Source organism: Malurus melanocephalus, unplaced genomic scaffold (assembly GCF_030028575.1).
Source record: "Malurus melanocephalus ecotype Western Australia unplaced genomic scaffold, MMel_1.1 scaffold_105, whole genome shotgun sequence".
In the NCBI taxonomy this organism is placed as follows: domain Eukaryota; kingdom Metazoa; phylum Chordata; class Aves; order Passeriformes; family Maluridae; genus Malurus; species Malurus melanocephalus.
The window spans coordinates 1,088,045-1,105,588 of NW_026623337.1; the positions used below are offsets into that span (position 1 = coordinate 1,088,045).

The 17,544-nt window shown below is 35.6% G+C and overlaps 1 protein-coding gene across 3 annotated transcripts in view; it reads right to left on the reverse strand.

Moving 5' to 3' along the window:
- LRBA (LPS responsive beige-like anchor protein) overlaps positions 1-17,544 on the reverse strand; it is a 365,054-nt gene that overhangs the window by 79,660 nt on the left and 267,850 nt on the right. For all 3 annotated transcript variants that reach the window (XM_057369185.1, XM_057369184.1, XM_057369187.1), the window contains exon 47: positions 9,905-10,057. In XM_057369185.1, coding sequence (XP_057225168.1) covers positions 9,905-10,057 — 153 coding nt within the window. The remainder of the gene's footprint in view (positions 1-9,904; positions 10,058-17,544) is intronic.

The window sequence follows — 17,544 nt, forward strand, 5'->3', positions numbered from 1 at the left end:
TTAGAAAATCCTTTCCATTTGGATAAGGACCAAAACAAAGGACCTCACAAGAGTATGTATTAGGTTATATTATAACCTATCTGAATGCCAGTTATACTTTTACTATTATCAGTATCTTTAATGCTGCTTTACAAGCTGWTGCTTTTCATTAACAATACCAGTCTACCTAAATAAAATCCAAATAGTAAATAAGATTTCAGAATGAAAAAAGAAAATAAAAAAAGCTGAGATTTGATAGAAATTTTGTATTGGAGACTTATTTTGAAACTTCAATATTTAAGATGGGGAAAAGAAAATTTCTTCCAAAGAGAAATAAGCCAGGGCATCTTGGTACTAGAGCCTTCTCTGAGTTACCTAAACATTATCTTTCTATGGATATACCCTCCAATACCCTCCTACAAAGCAGCTATATTAATGGAAAATTTACCTGCTCTTCGTTGCTCATTTGAGATCCCCTCTTCCAAAATACTGTGCCTCAGATCTGCTACAGACACTGGCAAATGAGGACTCCCTAAAAAGATTCAGCCAAATTGAACCCAGATAGGTTGCTAAAACATTCTTTAAGTACTTAAACTAACCTGGGAAGGATCAGGTGAACACAAGCATGAGAAACTCYAGCTCTGATTTTTTACTAATGGTCCTTTACTTCATGCTTCAAAAGCAGAACAATCATATTGGTTTCAATTGCAGAGTATTTGTAGCYATTTGAGAATGAAATAAGGAAACTGAATGGATTTGGTACTGTAGTTGACTCTATACCTCACAAATGTTATTAATACAGATCAAGATCAGCAGGTATTTACATAAATGGGTACTTTGTAGCTAGCACCGACAGCCTTTTCACTAATTTTGAGTTAAAACTTAAATTTTATAAATTATAAAATAAATGAAAATATAAATTGAGAATAAAAATTACAGTYGAAGAGATCTGGGGTTGCTTGTATTCCTTCAAAAAGAGAAACTGGAAAAAGAATTCACAGTCCTTTTTCATTTAAGGGTGGACCAACCATCTGAGCAAGGAAAGGAGTGCCCAGTACATTTATGACTCATGTGAGCATGACCTGCATTATCGAAAACCTGCATTTTTTTTCGCCAAGTACATTCTTTTTTCTTGACTGATGTGCTGTAGTTTGGCCTCTCCTCAAACCAAAAGGGCTGCACCTGAACTTCCAATTAAAGGGTAACAACTGGCAGATGTGAGGGACCATCTAGCAGGAGGCTGATGCTGAGCAGATGGGCCGGGGTGCAGCAACCTTTTCCATCAGTTTCCACCCACTGCTTTTGCAAAGGCGCATAATCACYGGGAGCCTGACACTGCCCTTCCTCRGCAGCAGCACCATCCTCCCTGCCGAGCAGGGAGCTGCTATCATCAAAACAGGCCCAGGAGCAGGGCTAACTAGAGCTTGGCTGGCTYCACAAGCCCACACTGCTCACTGCTGCTTAAAGAGATAACTATGACAGAGAAAACAGCTTCGGTTCCTTCCACTCCAAAATGCTTGTACTTTCACTGCAGTGCAGCTGACTATGCCATTATCTGTACCAGTGCCACCAGTGGGACAGCAAAACTGTAAATCAGGTCACTAAAGTAGTAATCTTTGCTCAAAATAAGGTTTCTTCATGTAATTTCAGTTTAAAGTACAGCTTCACAAACATCTGCTCCTGRACAAAGACACAGTTGGGGAAATTTGGTGAGGGACAGGAAGAAGAGATGGGGAGCCTTCCTTGGCTACATCCATGCAAGTCCCRAAGTTTTGGAACCATGTTTTCAGATTTTCCTTTCTATAAAGCCTGAAGATCTGGTGTAATACTAAACATTCATTTGRTAAGGTTAAGAAAATGATACTTCTGTTTATTAGAGCAAGAAGAGGTGGGTGCTCTTGCTGTCATATATTTCTCTAGAACTTGTCTTAACCACTGAATATAAGATCTTGTATTCCACATTACATGTTTTGTATCGCATAACAAACTAAGTATCTTTCTATTTGTATAAACTGCATTGTTCCTATTTGTATTTCTGTATAGTTCTAAAGTTCCTGAGATTAATTACACAGTTTTGGAAAAATACTACCCTGCAGCAAAGTTAAATTTATCACTTCATGAACAACTTTTTTATGTCYGCATGTTATGAAATAACATAAAGGATTTTGTTTCCTGATGCACCTTCTCAGTACTAYACATTATATTGTAAGGTTTTCTTATGCTCTTTCTTATCTCCTCTCTTCTAGAAACAAGAAACTCTTTCCCCATACAAGAGCTCTTCCTACATCCATATCATTATCATAAGCTTTCTCCATACCACAGATGGTTTTAGTGACATTACTGTTCCTCATCCCCAGAGTGGAGTCTTGCCAGGGAAAAGCACTGAAAGCAAAACCTCAGCTGACTTYTTTTTGTATTCTTCCATGCARRGCACAGATGGCCAGGTTTTCTCAGYCCTTCCCCTTYKTCAGATGAAAACCACAGCTCCATGTATGCAAATATTACCAAAAATTCACTTCCTTTTCCAASACTTAGGATGGRAACTTCTCGACRCTGACTATATTACMAATATTTTATTTTGAACTACCCAACAAATTCAAGTTCAGCAGCATATTTTCCCTTATGATCCATAAATAAACACTAAAACAAACCAAAGGATACTGTGTCCTACAGGTCTCTCACCAGTACATCATATGCAATTCCTGACCTCCTTACAGGAAGAAAAACTTKGATATTTCTTTGCAAGGCAACTTCCAATCACAGATTCTAAGTTTTAATAAATGGACTGAGAAACTGCCATCTCTTTCAAACTTTTTTTCCCTCCTTACCAATACTGATTTTATGATGAATTTTTCCATGGTTATCAAAATTCTTAATACATTTTGAACAGTATTCCTCAGAATGCTGTTTACAGGGAGTGCCCAGGCACAGCATTCACAGAACAAAGAGAAGATAGACAGATTTAGTGAACACCTGTTAAATGGGGCAGTGGCTCCAGCACAATTGTTTCCCACTTCATTTCACACAGTAATAACTTTAATGTCCTCCACGGACTCGCTTTCAAACACCAGTTCTACAACATCAAACAACAAAAGAGCTGAAAGCAAATTTAATTGTCTAGATTGCTTCCGATCAACTTTTTTTTGGATAAAAACAAATTTACCTGCTTTAGTTTTCTTTTTTTTACAACTGTATCTACTCAAATGGTGCCATTATTCAACATTTTCAAATCTTTCCCCACTGCATAACACTCTCTTAATTCCTCTATATTTTAATATTCATCTTTGCYATGCTTAATTCTCTTACCTCATTAGAAAACCTGCATCTTCCAKCACTCTCTTTATTATCCACAGTTTTAGTTGAGGCTTTGTTTCTTTTTCACTCTTGTACATATATCCAGGCTTTCTTTACTATTTAATCTCTTCTTGTTTCATTTTGCTCTTATTTAAAATAGCCATACTTTTCAGTCATACTCCTGTTCACCTTGTATCTTGTAAGATAGACACACTACAGATAAATGTGTAGTGTTCTAATGATTATCAAACAATTTAAACTGTTTTTAGAATGTGATAGGTTAGGAGGTTTTCTAAAGATAATTAGACTAGCATTATTCAATACCTTAAATTTTAGGAGTTATGAAGTGTGGCAAATTTTGATACCCGCTTCTTTAACTATTTTTTCCACAATAGCAAAGACAGACAGACTGTTTATTATTCTATTAAGTTTTCTTTATTCAGGAAGACTGACATCTATCCCACTTCCAGAAATTATTGAAATGCAAGCAYGTGTGGACTTTTTAAAAATTAATTTTATGCTGTTTGCATTCCTCAAGTCCAGAGTACAGCTGTAATTTCAAAAAAGTAACTTGCATGAAGAGTTTGAAGAGATGGCAGGGATTGCAAACCAGATGTAATGAAGGAATTGTTATGGAAAGAACAGATTTTAAAAACTCTGCTTTCTCTTTCTCTTTACAAAGCTCGATTGGACAGAAATTGGATCAAAGCTTTTGGTTAGCAAATGATGATCCACTACCTAGATTACTGTTTCCACTGAAAAGGCAAAAAAACCATTTTCTTTACATTATCACATATATTTTACTATGTATTAACTTTGCACTACAGATGCACCCATCCAATGTATTCCATCCTACATACCATGCAAATCCCATCACCCAATATTAGCCTCCTTTGATGTATTATGAAACCCAAACTGAATGCTTTCAGCATTCTTACCTTCTATTCAAAAGCATGGTTTGAGTTCACTTTTCATTACCTCTCTCATACTCCTGAATATATTTTACTCTCTCTGTATAGCAGTCTCCTTTACAAATTAAGTCAATAAAAATTCAYGCATGAAAATTAATAAAGCCAATATTCCAACAGATCTGGATTTAAATAAACATGAATTTCTGGCCATATTTCTTAGATGGCATTTCAATAAAAATAAGTTATTCTTATACACACAGAGTTGACTGTACACACAGAAAAAATAGTCTATATTTTTTATTCCCAGATTTTCAGAATTGTTTCTAATAGGACATACATCACATTCCTTGGAAAATATTTCCTCTCTACTTTWCAAAAATGTCTTGTATTGAATGATCTTTTTTTTATCCCTCCAGAATATCCACAGATTACGCTTTTACCTGCACCAATTTCACCCATGTGCTATACAGAAGCACTTCTTGAGGAAAGGAGGAATTCTGCTGCTTCACTCACACACCAGCCTACATTTCCTTCAGCATTTAAGAGACCACCAGAACTCCTCTGCCTGCTAACTACACACACAGTGGAATCCCTGGGCTTCCCAGGATTGGTTTGTTTCCATAGATGAGGTGGGGGAGAATGTGTTAAAAAATATCAAACTTTTATCCAGATGAAATCCAATAGACAGCAGACTGGAYCTTTCACACCCAATTTTGCTGAAGAATACTATTCCTGACTGCGATTAGASTGTTATGTTTCTGAGACTTATCTGGAAGGAAATGTTTAATTTGCCTGATGTAAGGAATCTCACCTCCTGTATAAACCTTTTTTCATAGTCACATCTTGAAACAGCATAACATGAATGAAGCATGGTGCTTTAAGATTCACTGGCCATAGTTATGCTTGAACATACAGCTATTTTAATTGCTTTACACACACTTGCACCATAAAAATAAAAGTATTTGTCAGAAAAAGCAAAATTACAGATTACTTTCAAAACTACTTTTCTATAATAATTTATGGAAGTGATTTTTGCTAAAAATTGTAATACTTGTAGAGTTAATACTCCATTCTGTGTATTATTGTTTGTTAGCTGATTGGGAATTCTGCTTTTTCAGTGTTGCCTGTTGTAAGGTGGAGTTGTCTGTGCTAAAAAGTAATGGCCTATATTGACTGATAATGATCCTTTAATTCTCACTGTGGATTTTTCTCACCAACTGATGGTTCTTAACACTGATTCACTGTGCTCAACTACAATTTGTATTAGGGGAAATGACTGCCCTACCCTTCTTCTCCATTTTACTTGTCATGCCACAGTTACTTTTGTGCATAGTACCTTTATGTATTTAAGCATTCCATTTGTTTCAGAAAGCCTCCTGGTTTCCAATCACTACATTTTCAATTATTTGAAAATTGGATTTCAAAACTTCCAGTCCAGCACAGTAATCTCATCACTTTTCTAATTTGTTTTACATTCTCCCCAGCATCGAATGGAATGGATAAACCCTAATCATGAAAGGACTAACTCTGCAATAAAGCACTAAAATACTTCAATTGAGATATATTGTGGAAAGCTGTCTTGACAGACCTTGACAACTTCATTATCATTGAAGCAATCTAATTCTCAAAAAGCTGAGGCTCATCAAAGCTGTGTGAAATTTAGTTATCATCTGTTGATTAATGGTTTTAAATTAATTCTTACCAATGCGGAAGTACAACTTTCAATGACAGGACAAAATGGATTACTTTACCATTCAGAATAGAACTTCCTTATTGGGATTTTTAGCTATTCCTAACTATCAGTGGGAAGCATGGGGCTTTTCCTTGGGTTGCACCTGGTCTTTGTGAATGTCTACTTTTTATGGATGATATCAAAGGCATTTAAAATTTCTATCAGTTTGAATGTGGTAATTAACCCAAGGTCCAAACATGAAATTAGATTTTTAAAACAGAAAACTGTTCCAAAGGAGAACACCTAGCATAGCTAAGATGGTGAAGCCAAGAAAAGATGCCACAAAATCTAAGTCTTAAAGGATGCGTCTGCTTCTGAGTGCCAACTGCTGCTACAGGTTTTGTTTAAGACTTCTGTATCCAAACCACATATGAGAATCAATCTCTTTATATTCTCCCCTTTCAAATTTACTTCYCATTTTCATTTCCTATAGCTCTCTCAGAAGCAGGGAAGAACYAAAAGTTGTTTGGTATTTCATTTTATCAGGTATCAGATGAAGTCAGCATCCTCTCCTTTGCTCTCTTACTAATGGTCTAAAGATACCACAAGTTGGAAATAGCAAAGCAAGAATGCAACAGAATGCTGCATTTTGGATTTTTCTGTTTTGTTGTTGGGAGGAATTATAATTTTATCTTATTTAAAAGTCTGCGAGTTTTTTATTCTTATTACGCTAATACTATAATTCTTATTACACACATATTTGTAAAATGATGGGTTTAGGCAATAATATAATTATAGCTAGCTGCAACTTGCATAAACCAAAAAATATTTTCAGATGTCTTAGCAGTTATTTCACGGCACTAAATATGGTACAAAATAGGCTTTCAGAATGGTAAAAGTACAGTCACTTTTCCATCAAAATCTGGACTGTCTCAGAGAAAAATACCCTACCCCCGCACTGATTTGTGCAATTATAAAATATTGYAACATCACACTCTAATACAAAGTACCAATTACATGCAGAAGCAATAGATGCAYTTTGGAGTTCTTTGTATTGCTTAGAATGACATCCTGATGCTACCATTTAGCTCATGATGGCATTCCATCAATCAAAATCCAGTTTTAATTATACACCATTCTGCCTTTTCTCTCAGAGCAAACACAGAGGAAATGCAACGACCTATTTCAATTAAAATACACACTTTATAGAATTAAAAATAGGTTGGAAATCACTTTTAAATCAGCTATCAGCCTGTCAATTAATGCTCTGAACCCCTGCTATTGACCCAGTACTGTACAAGCTGTTATTATGCACTGTCCTACATATCATCTGTTCCCCGTGCTGCTCTGTTCCAGAAAGACAGACAGCTGCAGCAGAATATCCCTGTTCAACCTGAGGACCATCTGACTTTAATTGTAGCACACAGCTTGATGTGGGCCTGGTTATGAGAAGCCAAAGTATCACACTGTAATAATCTGGAAAAGCAGAAACCTGCCAACACGAGGCTGCAAACAGGGGCTTGGGCTGTCTGGCAGCCTGACGGGCTGCAGGAAATATGATTAATGAGCAAGGTATAATGATATCAGGAGCCCGATTAGCACCACAAAAAGGTCACAGATCAAAGTAGTATGCATTTCATGAGCTCCAATCGCTGTATAAGATCTGGGGACTTAAAGAGGTAAACTGAAATGCAAAGGGAAAAAATATCTGTGTGTCATAGCTTACAAAATGAGCACTTAGAATACTGCAATCGCTATTTTGTCTGAACCAGGAWGCAGTAAGGAAATATTAACTGAATACATCAGCCCACAGCACATTGTAGCAAGCTTCCCTTGGTAATATCAGCAAGGATCTGAGCACTAAGCATTCCTCTTARACACACCTATTATACTTAAAAACAAAACAATGTTGATTGGATGCTGATGGGATCCAATCCTCTAAGTATTAACAAGGAAAAGCAATTTATTTTTACCTGCAAAAATATTTGCAGGTAAATTTATCAGTTTTATTCCACTGCAAAAATGGCAGATTATAGAGGGCATCATCCACACCAGCCAGGCCCACCACCACTAGGATAAGTTTAACTCCATCACACAGAAGCAGACAATGTAATTCAGTGGCACAGAGGTTTACATTTAATGCAGCCAGACAGACCAAAACTCGGCATCTGAATTACAGAAACAGTATCAGGGACCTACAATGTTACACCCCATTGGTAACACTGGACATCATTGAACTGATGCATGGCACACTTTAATATACTGGCACTTGATAAATTATTTCTTGCTTTCATAATTACCTAAAGCCTTAAGGAAAAAAAAAACCAAAAAAACACAACAAAAATTGTTCTGTCCAATTAATACTTGAAAACTGTAGAAATTCACCCTGAGAATATAACACAAGTGAGAGATATCAAAGAGAGCTGCAAGAAAGGCAGACAGGAGTAGCAAACTGGGAAATGAAGGAAGAATGAAGGAATTGTAGGTCAGAGCAYACAGAGAGGTGAAGGTGAGAAAAACCTGGCCCAAAGCTAGAAATGAGGAAAAGAAAATTTAGAGCTAACATCTTAGAAAAGAAGAAAGTGGGAGACTGAGAATAACTTCAAAGTGGGGAAAGCCAGATCTGTAACTAACAGAATCAGAACTGTATTTTAATGCAAAAGGTGAAATACCAGAGTTGTGAGAGATCAAGGCCACCATCTGCCTTTCACAAGTCAGTTCAAGAACACAGCTTTTATTTCCCAGGTTATCCTGAAGCACCAGCACATGCCAAGGTCACAGAGGTGTCAGGCCAATTCCCTTACCTATTACCCATCACCACAATGGTGAGATCAAAAGCTGTGTTTCAATAGGGTTTGCCCAGTAGTCCTGCTAAATGTTACTGTATTTCACAGCTCGTTCAAATAAAATTTGCACATGCATATGTGTGAAGGAAAACACTAAATCCACCTAATATTCTTTGAGATTATTGTGGTGCACCTACAACTGCCTGCAGAAATCCAGGCCACAAAGCATTTCTGAAAACCATGGTATCAGGTCACCAGTAAAAGGGCAATGTAAAGCAACCTAATTAACTTCTAAACCACACATTTCTTTTGATGTAAGGTTCTCCAATGTTATGAAGTCTGATGTGCCACCAAGAACAGAACTTTTTCAATTCCCATTTCCCAGCTTGGGAATATCAGGATGCTATTCTGATAAGCCTCATATCGGAAAGGTTTTTTCATGTTTCCATGCCTTAATTCAGTATTCCCCAGTTAGCTGGCTACTACCACATGAAAACTGCAGCCTTATATTTCAAGATTTGATAGGAAAAGCTTCTGTTATTTATTTCARAATGCCATCAGTGCAGAATTGTTTCATTTTGAGAAGAGCCTAATGCAGCTTTTGATAATGTGCTGAAACACCAACAGTGACAGTGTAAGAGTTATTCTGTAATTGACTGCACTGCCCAGAGGGCACAGCAAAGAGAGGCAGTGCTAACAACTGCATTTTCCCAAAACAGGGAAGAAAAACGTGATACAGGTTTGGAGAATGAAGCAGGCAAAGAAGAATTTAGTTTTATTTTCTTATAAAATGGGCCCTGAAAAATACTAACTTAATGGAAGAAGTGGAAAAGGTGACAGAGTATTAAAATGCAGCCTTATTTCCTAAGGTACTCACTGATCTTTGGAGTTAAAAGACACTAAAATTAAGAAACCTCAAAATGACATTAAAGTAATCAGAATGACAAACATTTTTATGAGTAAACAAGCTTTTTAAATTTTTTTGTAAAGTGATGGTTTTATTAGCTCTTTAGAACCACAAGAGCTGACACAGAAATAGGGGAAGATCTCCTGCTTATTTAGACCRCACTCAAACTTTTCTGAGCAACTCCAAAAATGAGCAATATTCCTTTTTTCTTCCTACATTTGTTAATCTATTTTTTTCAGGTAATTTCAGACATAGTCCTATGTAAATCATAAATATATATTGCAGCCAAAGATCCAAATTATTTCAGAAGAATCTTGCAAGACAGTTACTGGACAATAGGAGAGAGACATCTTACCAGCCTGTTTATGCGAACAAATTCTTCTGGGGTTTTGGCCCACGGTGGAAGTTCAACATCAGACACAACTGTTCCATCATCCATCACTCCCAGATTGTAATTGTTGCTGTTGACAAATATCTCTGGGAGGTAATAAAATTCAGGAATCAATTCCTGTAGATAAATGAAAAACAATGCCCTGTTATAAATTCTGTCACAGGATGCACTGTGTCAGGTTAAAAAAATAATTACTAGAATGAAATTAAGCTAAGAGAATATAAAAAATCCTCCCGCAGACATCCCCCTCCTTACCTAGAAGGGAGAAATCCTCCTTCTGTACTTTCTAAAATTTAAACCTGTAGATATGATGAATCCCTAGCATGCTTTTAACATGACAAAGAACTGAGACACAGAAGGCTATAAAACAAAAATGTCACAACATTGTTTTTGGTTGTAAATTATGCACAGAGAAACCTAWGAAACTAAAGTAATGAACATTTCATTGTACAAATAATATTTAGTGAAAAGGCAGAGACAATCAATGATGTGGAAATTGTGGAAAATGGATTATTTCCCATTTTAGTACAGTACACATTTTAAAGTACTAATGCACAAATGGCAGCCTACAGTAGGAGTGAAAACAGCATCACAGATGTTAATTACAATGGTATGAAACCCAGCTATATTCTTAATCTCTCTAACATAAAGGATTTTGGAACTTAATATTTAGTTGATTATCAAAGAYCGTCCAATGCCTATAAATATTGGGTTATTTTGTAAATTCTAAAATATCTGGAGTTATACTACATGCTCCATTTAAAAAAAGAAAAAAAAAAAACCACAAAGCTGAATCAGGTCAATACTTTTCTTTCACATAAAGATAATTAACTCAATTATGTGTCAGGTCTATAAATTACAGGGAAGAACCAAACAAAATTTCTCACACACGAGAAAAAAGGCCGAGATTCCACATGGTTACAAGGTCTGCAGTGAATTCCTTGTCAGGATCACCACTGCTCTAAACAAATGTGCTGAACAGGACTGGAACTCAGCATCAACACCTCCCTGGCTGGCACAGCTGCCACAGCTGAGGAAAAACATGTAAGCACATACAGCACAGGAACTGTCATTTCTAAGTCTCCTCAAAAAAACTAATAGTAATGGCTAAACAAAAATTTTATGAAGCAGAAAATGATACATTCTAGCGCAAAATTGAACAGTGTGCTAAGAAGGAAAATTATGTTCTCAACCATAAGGATTTTCTCCTGGATAAGTGCATTGTTTTCCTGTTTTGCAAACAGACCTCCAACTTCCTAAGTTGTCGTGCATTTTATAAAATGCACAGTAGGTAATACATAAATATATSTAAGTTAATGTGATTAGAACCTTATTTACACAGTCTTATAAAARTATCTGCAAAGTCCTGGCAAAACACTTAAAAGAAAAAGCCCACTAAGACATAACATACATATTTCTGCCCTGTATTTTACAGGGAAGTTGGTTGTTTGGGTTTTTTTTTTTTGTGGAACTTGATGTTGAAACTTAAACACACCCAATAAGCCTGGCAATCTGATGGACTTAGAAAAACCGAGCCACTAAATTAGAGAATTTACTTCCTTTGTAAAGAAAGGATCAATACACATAATTGCTTCAGGAAGTGTATTTCATAGCAAATGAGTGGTGTAAAATTGGSCTTCCATACAGCAAGTGCAATCTGCAGGCCACTTGAGAAATAGGAAAAAAAAAATCAGACTGTCCTACTGGCTTTGTCTACAGTGGGTGGAGGATGCAGCCACACCAGAAGCTCTGCAGATCAGATCTGAAACCCAGTCTTGACATGGGTCAATGGCTCAGTGGTCTCCCAGATAGCCCCTCAGGGCCAGCTCTGGCATGAGCAGCTTTCCAAATGGCTGAGTGCAATAAGGAGGTCATCAGATTGTGGACAAGGTCAATCCAAAGTAGCCAAGGCAAAGACAGGAAAGATCAAGCAGGAATTAAGCTATTATCACCTCCATCCTTGTGTGAAACACTGCTTGGCTTTGAATTGTACATCTTYTTGTTTACAGTCCCCTTAATTAACTAGGCAGGGTAAAAACATGCTTCTGTACCAAATGCTCGACAAGCAGTTGATAAAAAAGAGATTTGAAACTATTTCATTGGATAAGTGAAAGAACAGAATGTAGCAAGGATAAATGCTGTRAAAAATAACGTTTGTAAAAGCAAAGTTACACTGAGTTTACTATAGTTATTATCATCACAGAAACCAACCAAGACAAAGCAGAGACACTGGACTATTAATTTGATAGCARCATGCACCACAAATATGAAACAATACCCTGGTTCTGAACACTTAAAATACAAGCTCATTACATATGTTACCAATGCTTTTATTTCACCTTCAAATATATATTCGTACAGCTATTCATTAGTTYCTTTCAAGATCAGAAAACATTTGGCTTTCTAGAACACATTGTTTTCATTAGATTACACAGAAACAATATGCTGGAAACTTCAAAATTATCAGTAATTTCTTCTAGTTTGACTATTACAAACTTTTCATAAAGCTTTTCATTACTCCAGAAATGGGTTTTCAGAAAGTTTTTCATTGTCATCATTATGATATACATTTACACAAAAGAAGCTTCTTTATGATGTGATTTTCTTCTCTTGGCCATGTGTTAGCATTTACCCATGGAAAAAGGGAGTTCAAACAGATGCACGTGGCCACTGGAAATGAGTTGTATTGAGAKCCCATTTTCAATAGCTTTATATGGGTGAAAATAACATTAGTTAAAGGAGAAGAGTTTTTCTAAAATCAGCAGAACAATCTGATCACGAAACATTAATTTTTATCAAGTTAAAAATATTYTTCATGTATTTTATAACTGCACTCCTTAACAGACCTTCTCAACTCTATTTCTGAGGTTTTCTTTTTTCTTAMAATTTTCACATCACATGCACAGATTGACAGCAAGACAGCAGATGCTGACACATGAGATAACTCCAAAAGTGATAGAACACTGGACACACAAGAACATTAAAAAAATTAATGAGTGCACTTTTTGCTTGTTTTGAATGGCAGAAGAAAAGAGTTTCTAAATGTTCTCACACAGACATCACATGAAGATGCAAGACCAGACACGAGGGGCCAGACTGAAGAATCCCTTAATACCTCACCAGGAACAGTAACAAGGACTGGACTAACACACAGCAAACACAGATTTTCCATGGATATTCTGTCAGCTTCTCACAGCTTAATGGTTTTGAATTAATCCATGCTTCTGATTTTTAAAATCATTCAACATGGCTTCCACACTGTYGTTTTGTCTACACAGTTTTCCTTTGGCTGCTCCCTGACAGTACCAGTGGATGGTTTTAATGTCCATATTGTGAAACCCAGTAAATGTTAGTTCCTTATTTGCTCTTCTATGCACCCTTCTGGATTCTACAGACCTGTGTTATCATCACATTCTTCCTCAGGGGTCTCTTTCTGCAAGCTAAACATTTCTAGTCCATTTAGATTTGTTCCCTCTGGAGGTCTTCCCTTCCAACTAAAAATTTTGGTTGCCTCCATAATTTTTCTAACTCTTCTGAGTCCCTTCTGAAATTTCCCACACTCAGCATATGTATAGAAATAGTAAAACTGCCCCACATTTCTTTTGTTTAAATTTCACAGAAAAAAAGCAAAACACCTCTAAAGTTCTTTCTTTAGGATTACACTGTTTGAAAATTACTTTCTGAAATTTCTCTGTTGGAATTCACCATTTCTACAAGRTAGAGACGAAATCCTTATGATAAGCAATACTTCAGTCCTTCTGCCATGTTTTTCATTATAACTGATGAAGGAGCTCACGGACAATATCAACATGAATTTATTATTAAAGTATTTACTTTAAAAAAGCCGTATCTGGATTCCTATTAAAATGTTTATAAAATTCTGCATATAACTAAAGTAAATTTTTTTTTAAGAAAAATTGTAACACACGGAAACAATGATTCCCAAGAAAAATTCACTAAAAATATTTTTTGCGAATATGCAATATTAACAGAATGTCAGTTTAACAGTGGTAATTTMTTTTCATATATGCCACCAAGCATAAAAAAATTAATACACAATAACTTTATTAATGCAATTAAATTTTTTTTTCCTTTGGTTTAGAAAATAAGTGATGCATTTTGAAGCAGAGTTATATGATCTCCAAAGGTGTCTAGAAACAATAACACATCCCTAATSATATTAAAACATTTATAAGATACCAAATTTTCAAACTAAATTATTTCACAATCACATTAAGCAATATTAAGCCTATATATAACCTGTCAGACAGAATAATAAAAATGTGTATTAGAAGTCTAGATTTTCATTGATATTGCTACACTTTATTTCTTTTGTTAGGGGACTTAAATGGCATTCAAGAAWTATATACTAATCTATTAAATTAAATCAAATTTCATTTTTTCATCACAATTCAATGAAATTATTTTCAATACTGATGGGAAGTATAATTTCTAAGTACCCCTGAGTTTCCCTCCATCTACTATATGTCTGTTATTTCTCACTAAGAAATTGTCAACTAAGAAATTGTCTCAAGACACTGCCTGAAACTTTGCCAACTTGTAAGAAAAATACTTGGGCACTTTTCCCTTAAAATTCTAAAGGTAATTAATGAAGAAATTAGTTTTGTCAATGTTTAACCACTCTGTTAAAATTCAAAGTGATAATGCTTCAAGTATTTCCTAGTTTGAGAAAAATATTAAAATCCTCAGCCATTCACATTCCTGCAAAGAAAATTATAAAAATTCCAGATATATACTTAGTAGAYAAATGAAATACATGATAACCACAATTAAGAGCTGGTTCATTATTGATCAATAAATAAATTTCATGGAGTCAATATCTCATTGGAAAACACATTTTGAAGAAACTTCAAATCCTGTTACTCCTTCTACATACATGTAGGTATGTATATATATATATGTATATATAAAATTATTCTACTTTTTACTTAGAATCTGAATAGAAGTGTTCAGTGGTGTTTATTTACCATATTTATACACTAGGTACTTCAGGATAATTTGACAGAGAAAGAGGAAAAGTTGCTTGTGTAACCACCTTCCTTCTCCTTTGGACTTCAGCAAACTTGTCCATAACTTACTCAAAATTAGTTATTCAAACACCTACACAAGGAGTTCAGAGCAGATATTAAAAGTTATTTGTTTCATTTTCAATACAAATATGTCTGGCTGCAGAACACAGATATTAGATGGAACTTTCTGATCCATACATCCAGATGTCTGCATTTTTAACTACTGCAATTCCCACAGATCTGACTGAATTTAGAATAATTTTTTTCTTCTTTTAAAACTCACAGAAGTATTTTCTTGTTATGGATCTCAGCACAATTTCACACAAAAAAAACATTTTCATGAAAAACAAAGATCTGCGTCCTAAACATGTTGAAAGTTTTACTATATCAGACATACTTATTGATTAAAAATCTGTATTTCTAGGTATCTGCTTCTGAATTTTGGTGGTCATTGCTCTTTAAACTTGTGACTCCGATGACATGAAATTTCTCCAATACAAAGGTCATGCTGCCAATTTGACAGCAAATTTATTTCTGTAACTTCTGAAACTTTAAACATGAATCTCAGATAAAGAAAAACTGTCTAAAATTATGTGATGCTAATGAGTTTTACAATACAGTTAACTTGCCCAAACAGCATTTCTATACCTAAATAAGCTGTTTTAGGCTATGAGGATCATAATTTTCCAAACGTGCCTGTATGAGCTATGAATTCAGATATTCAGTACCATCCCCATAGCCTTACAATGGCTGTCACTGCTATGTGTCACATCACAAGATGGAGTTACTCAAATTACTGTCCATTTTATGGTGGAACAATCTAAAATAGTGTGATTGGAGTTTACTAATGTTTTTCGTAATATTATGGCCTTCTACTATCTCCTTTTGAACAAAATTAATCAAATCCACCAAAAGCAACCCAAGGCACATGAAAAAGAAACAAACTCAAARCAGTAGAGGAAAAGGCATGAAGAACAGGACATAAGTCTATACTAGTGACTGTAGCTTGGTTAAAAATTGTAAAAGGAATCAACTTCATTAAACCAATATAATTTTCTTTTCAAAGGAAGCAGCAGCAGTGGATGGTGAAAGAAGTAGCAAGATGTTGCTTCACTTTTGAGAAAGACCTCTGAGACTGCCTCACTCTCCCATGACATTCCAAAAGCAAACTAGGGAAATGGAGATGAGATTAGGTTACAATAATGTGGGAATACCCAAGCTGGAAATCCATATTCCAAGAGCAGTTATCAATAGTTCACTGTCAGACAGCAAGGACATGGTAATGGAGCCTGCCCTGCTCTTAATACCAGTCAATAATCTCATTAATGGCCTGGCATAGAAGGTGCAGAAGTAAAATTCCAGATGACACTAAGAAGGCAACACAGCTGCTAGGAGAACAGCAAGAGGATTTCAGATGATCTTGAAATCTGCACATATGTTTTTTAAAAAAAAACAACCCCTGAAAAACAATCAGCTAACTACTACAGTGGAAAAGGGAAAATACAAGCAAAGTGCAACGTGGTAACAATTATGCTGTTGTAAATGTAATGGCAAACAAATGTATTGCAACAGGTTACTTATCAAACCAGAAGGAACAACTGCTCCTGAACAAATATATGCAAATACTGCCAGGCTATCTGCATAGGTTTGCTTTTTCTGCAGTACTAACAAAACTAACCAGGATTGCTTCCACCAATTACGTAAATTATGAAGTAACAGAGTTAATGGCCATGCCTATGTAGACCATTATATAGATCTATATAGACTCTACATAGACCTATATAGACTCTATACTTGCTATATAGAGTACTCTAAAAGTACCGAGTGGTACTCTCACAGAATTGAAAYACATTCAATATTCTTCAGTGAAGAAGATATAACTTAAAAACACAYGGTTAATCATTTAAAGGCAACARTCCTGAGCTAATTACTCAAYAATGCCATAGTGGTAGTGAGACACMAGCAAACTTCCAAAGGATTTTTAATTTGCATTGCTCAAACAAGTGGATAGGGAACACTAGGAAATTAAATTTTATGCAACATATCACTTCTTGAAATCAAAATTTGCAAAGTTCAAGCAAAGGTTATTCTACAGAGGAGYACTGGTTTCCTGCTTTGATCATTGATCCAAGGCTTCCCCAGGATATTGACACAGATTGGWTGGGACCACACATATGCTTTAGCTTTCTCTGCTGAAGTGATACCAACCAACAAGAGTTCTTTCCAAAGCCAGCTCATGTTAGTCCTCCCTGTAACATACAGAGCTTCCAACAAAGATTAAAAATAACCTCAGGACAGCATCAGTAACTGCATTCAGTAACTGCATCAGTAACTGCATTCATACTTTCCACATGAGAAGCAAGCAGAAGTCATTTCTTGTAATCAGCACAATTGTTCTCCATGTCACAATTTCTGCACATAGAAAATTCTAGAGGCATGTGGGACACTTTAGCCATGGATTTCACAAACACTTGCAAGGTAGAGCATGTTAGGAAGGTTACTTTGACATGTAACCAAAACCTCCCTGATATTTAAGTCTATTAATTCCTATCCCATCCAGAATGAGCAGCACAG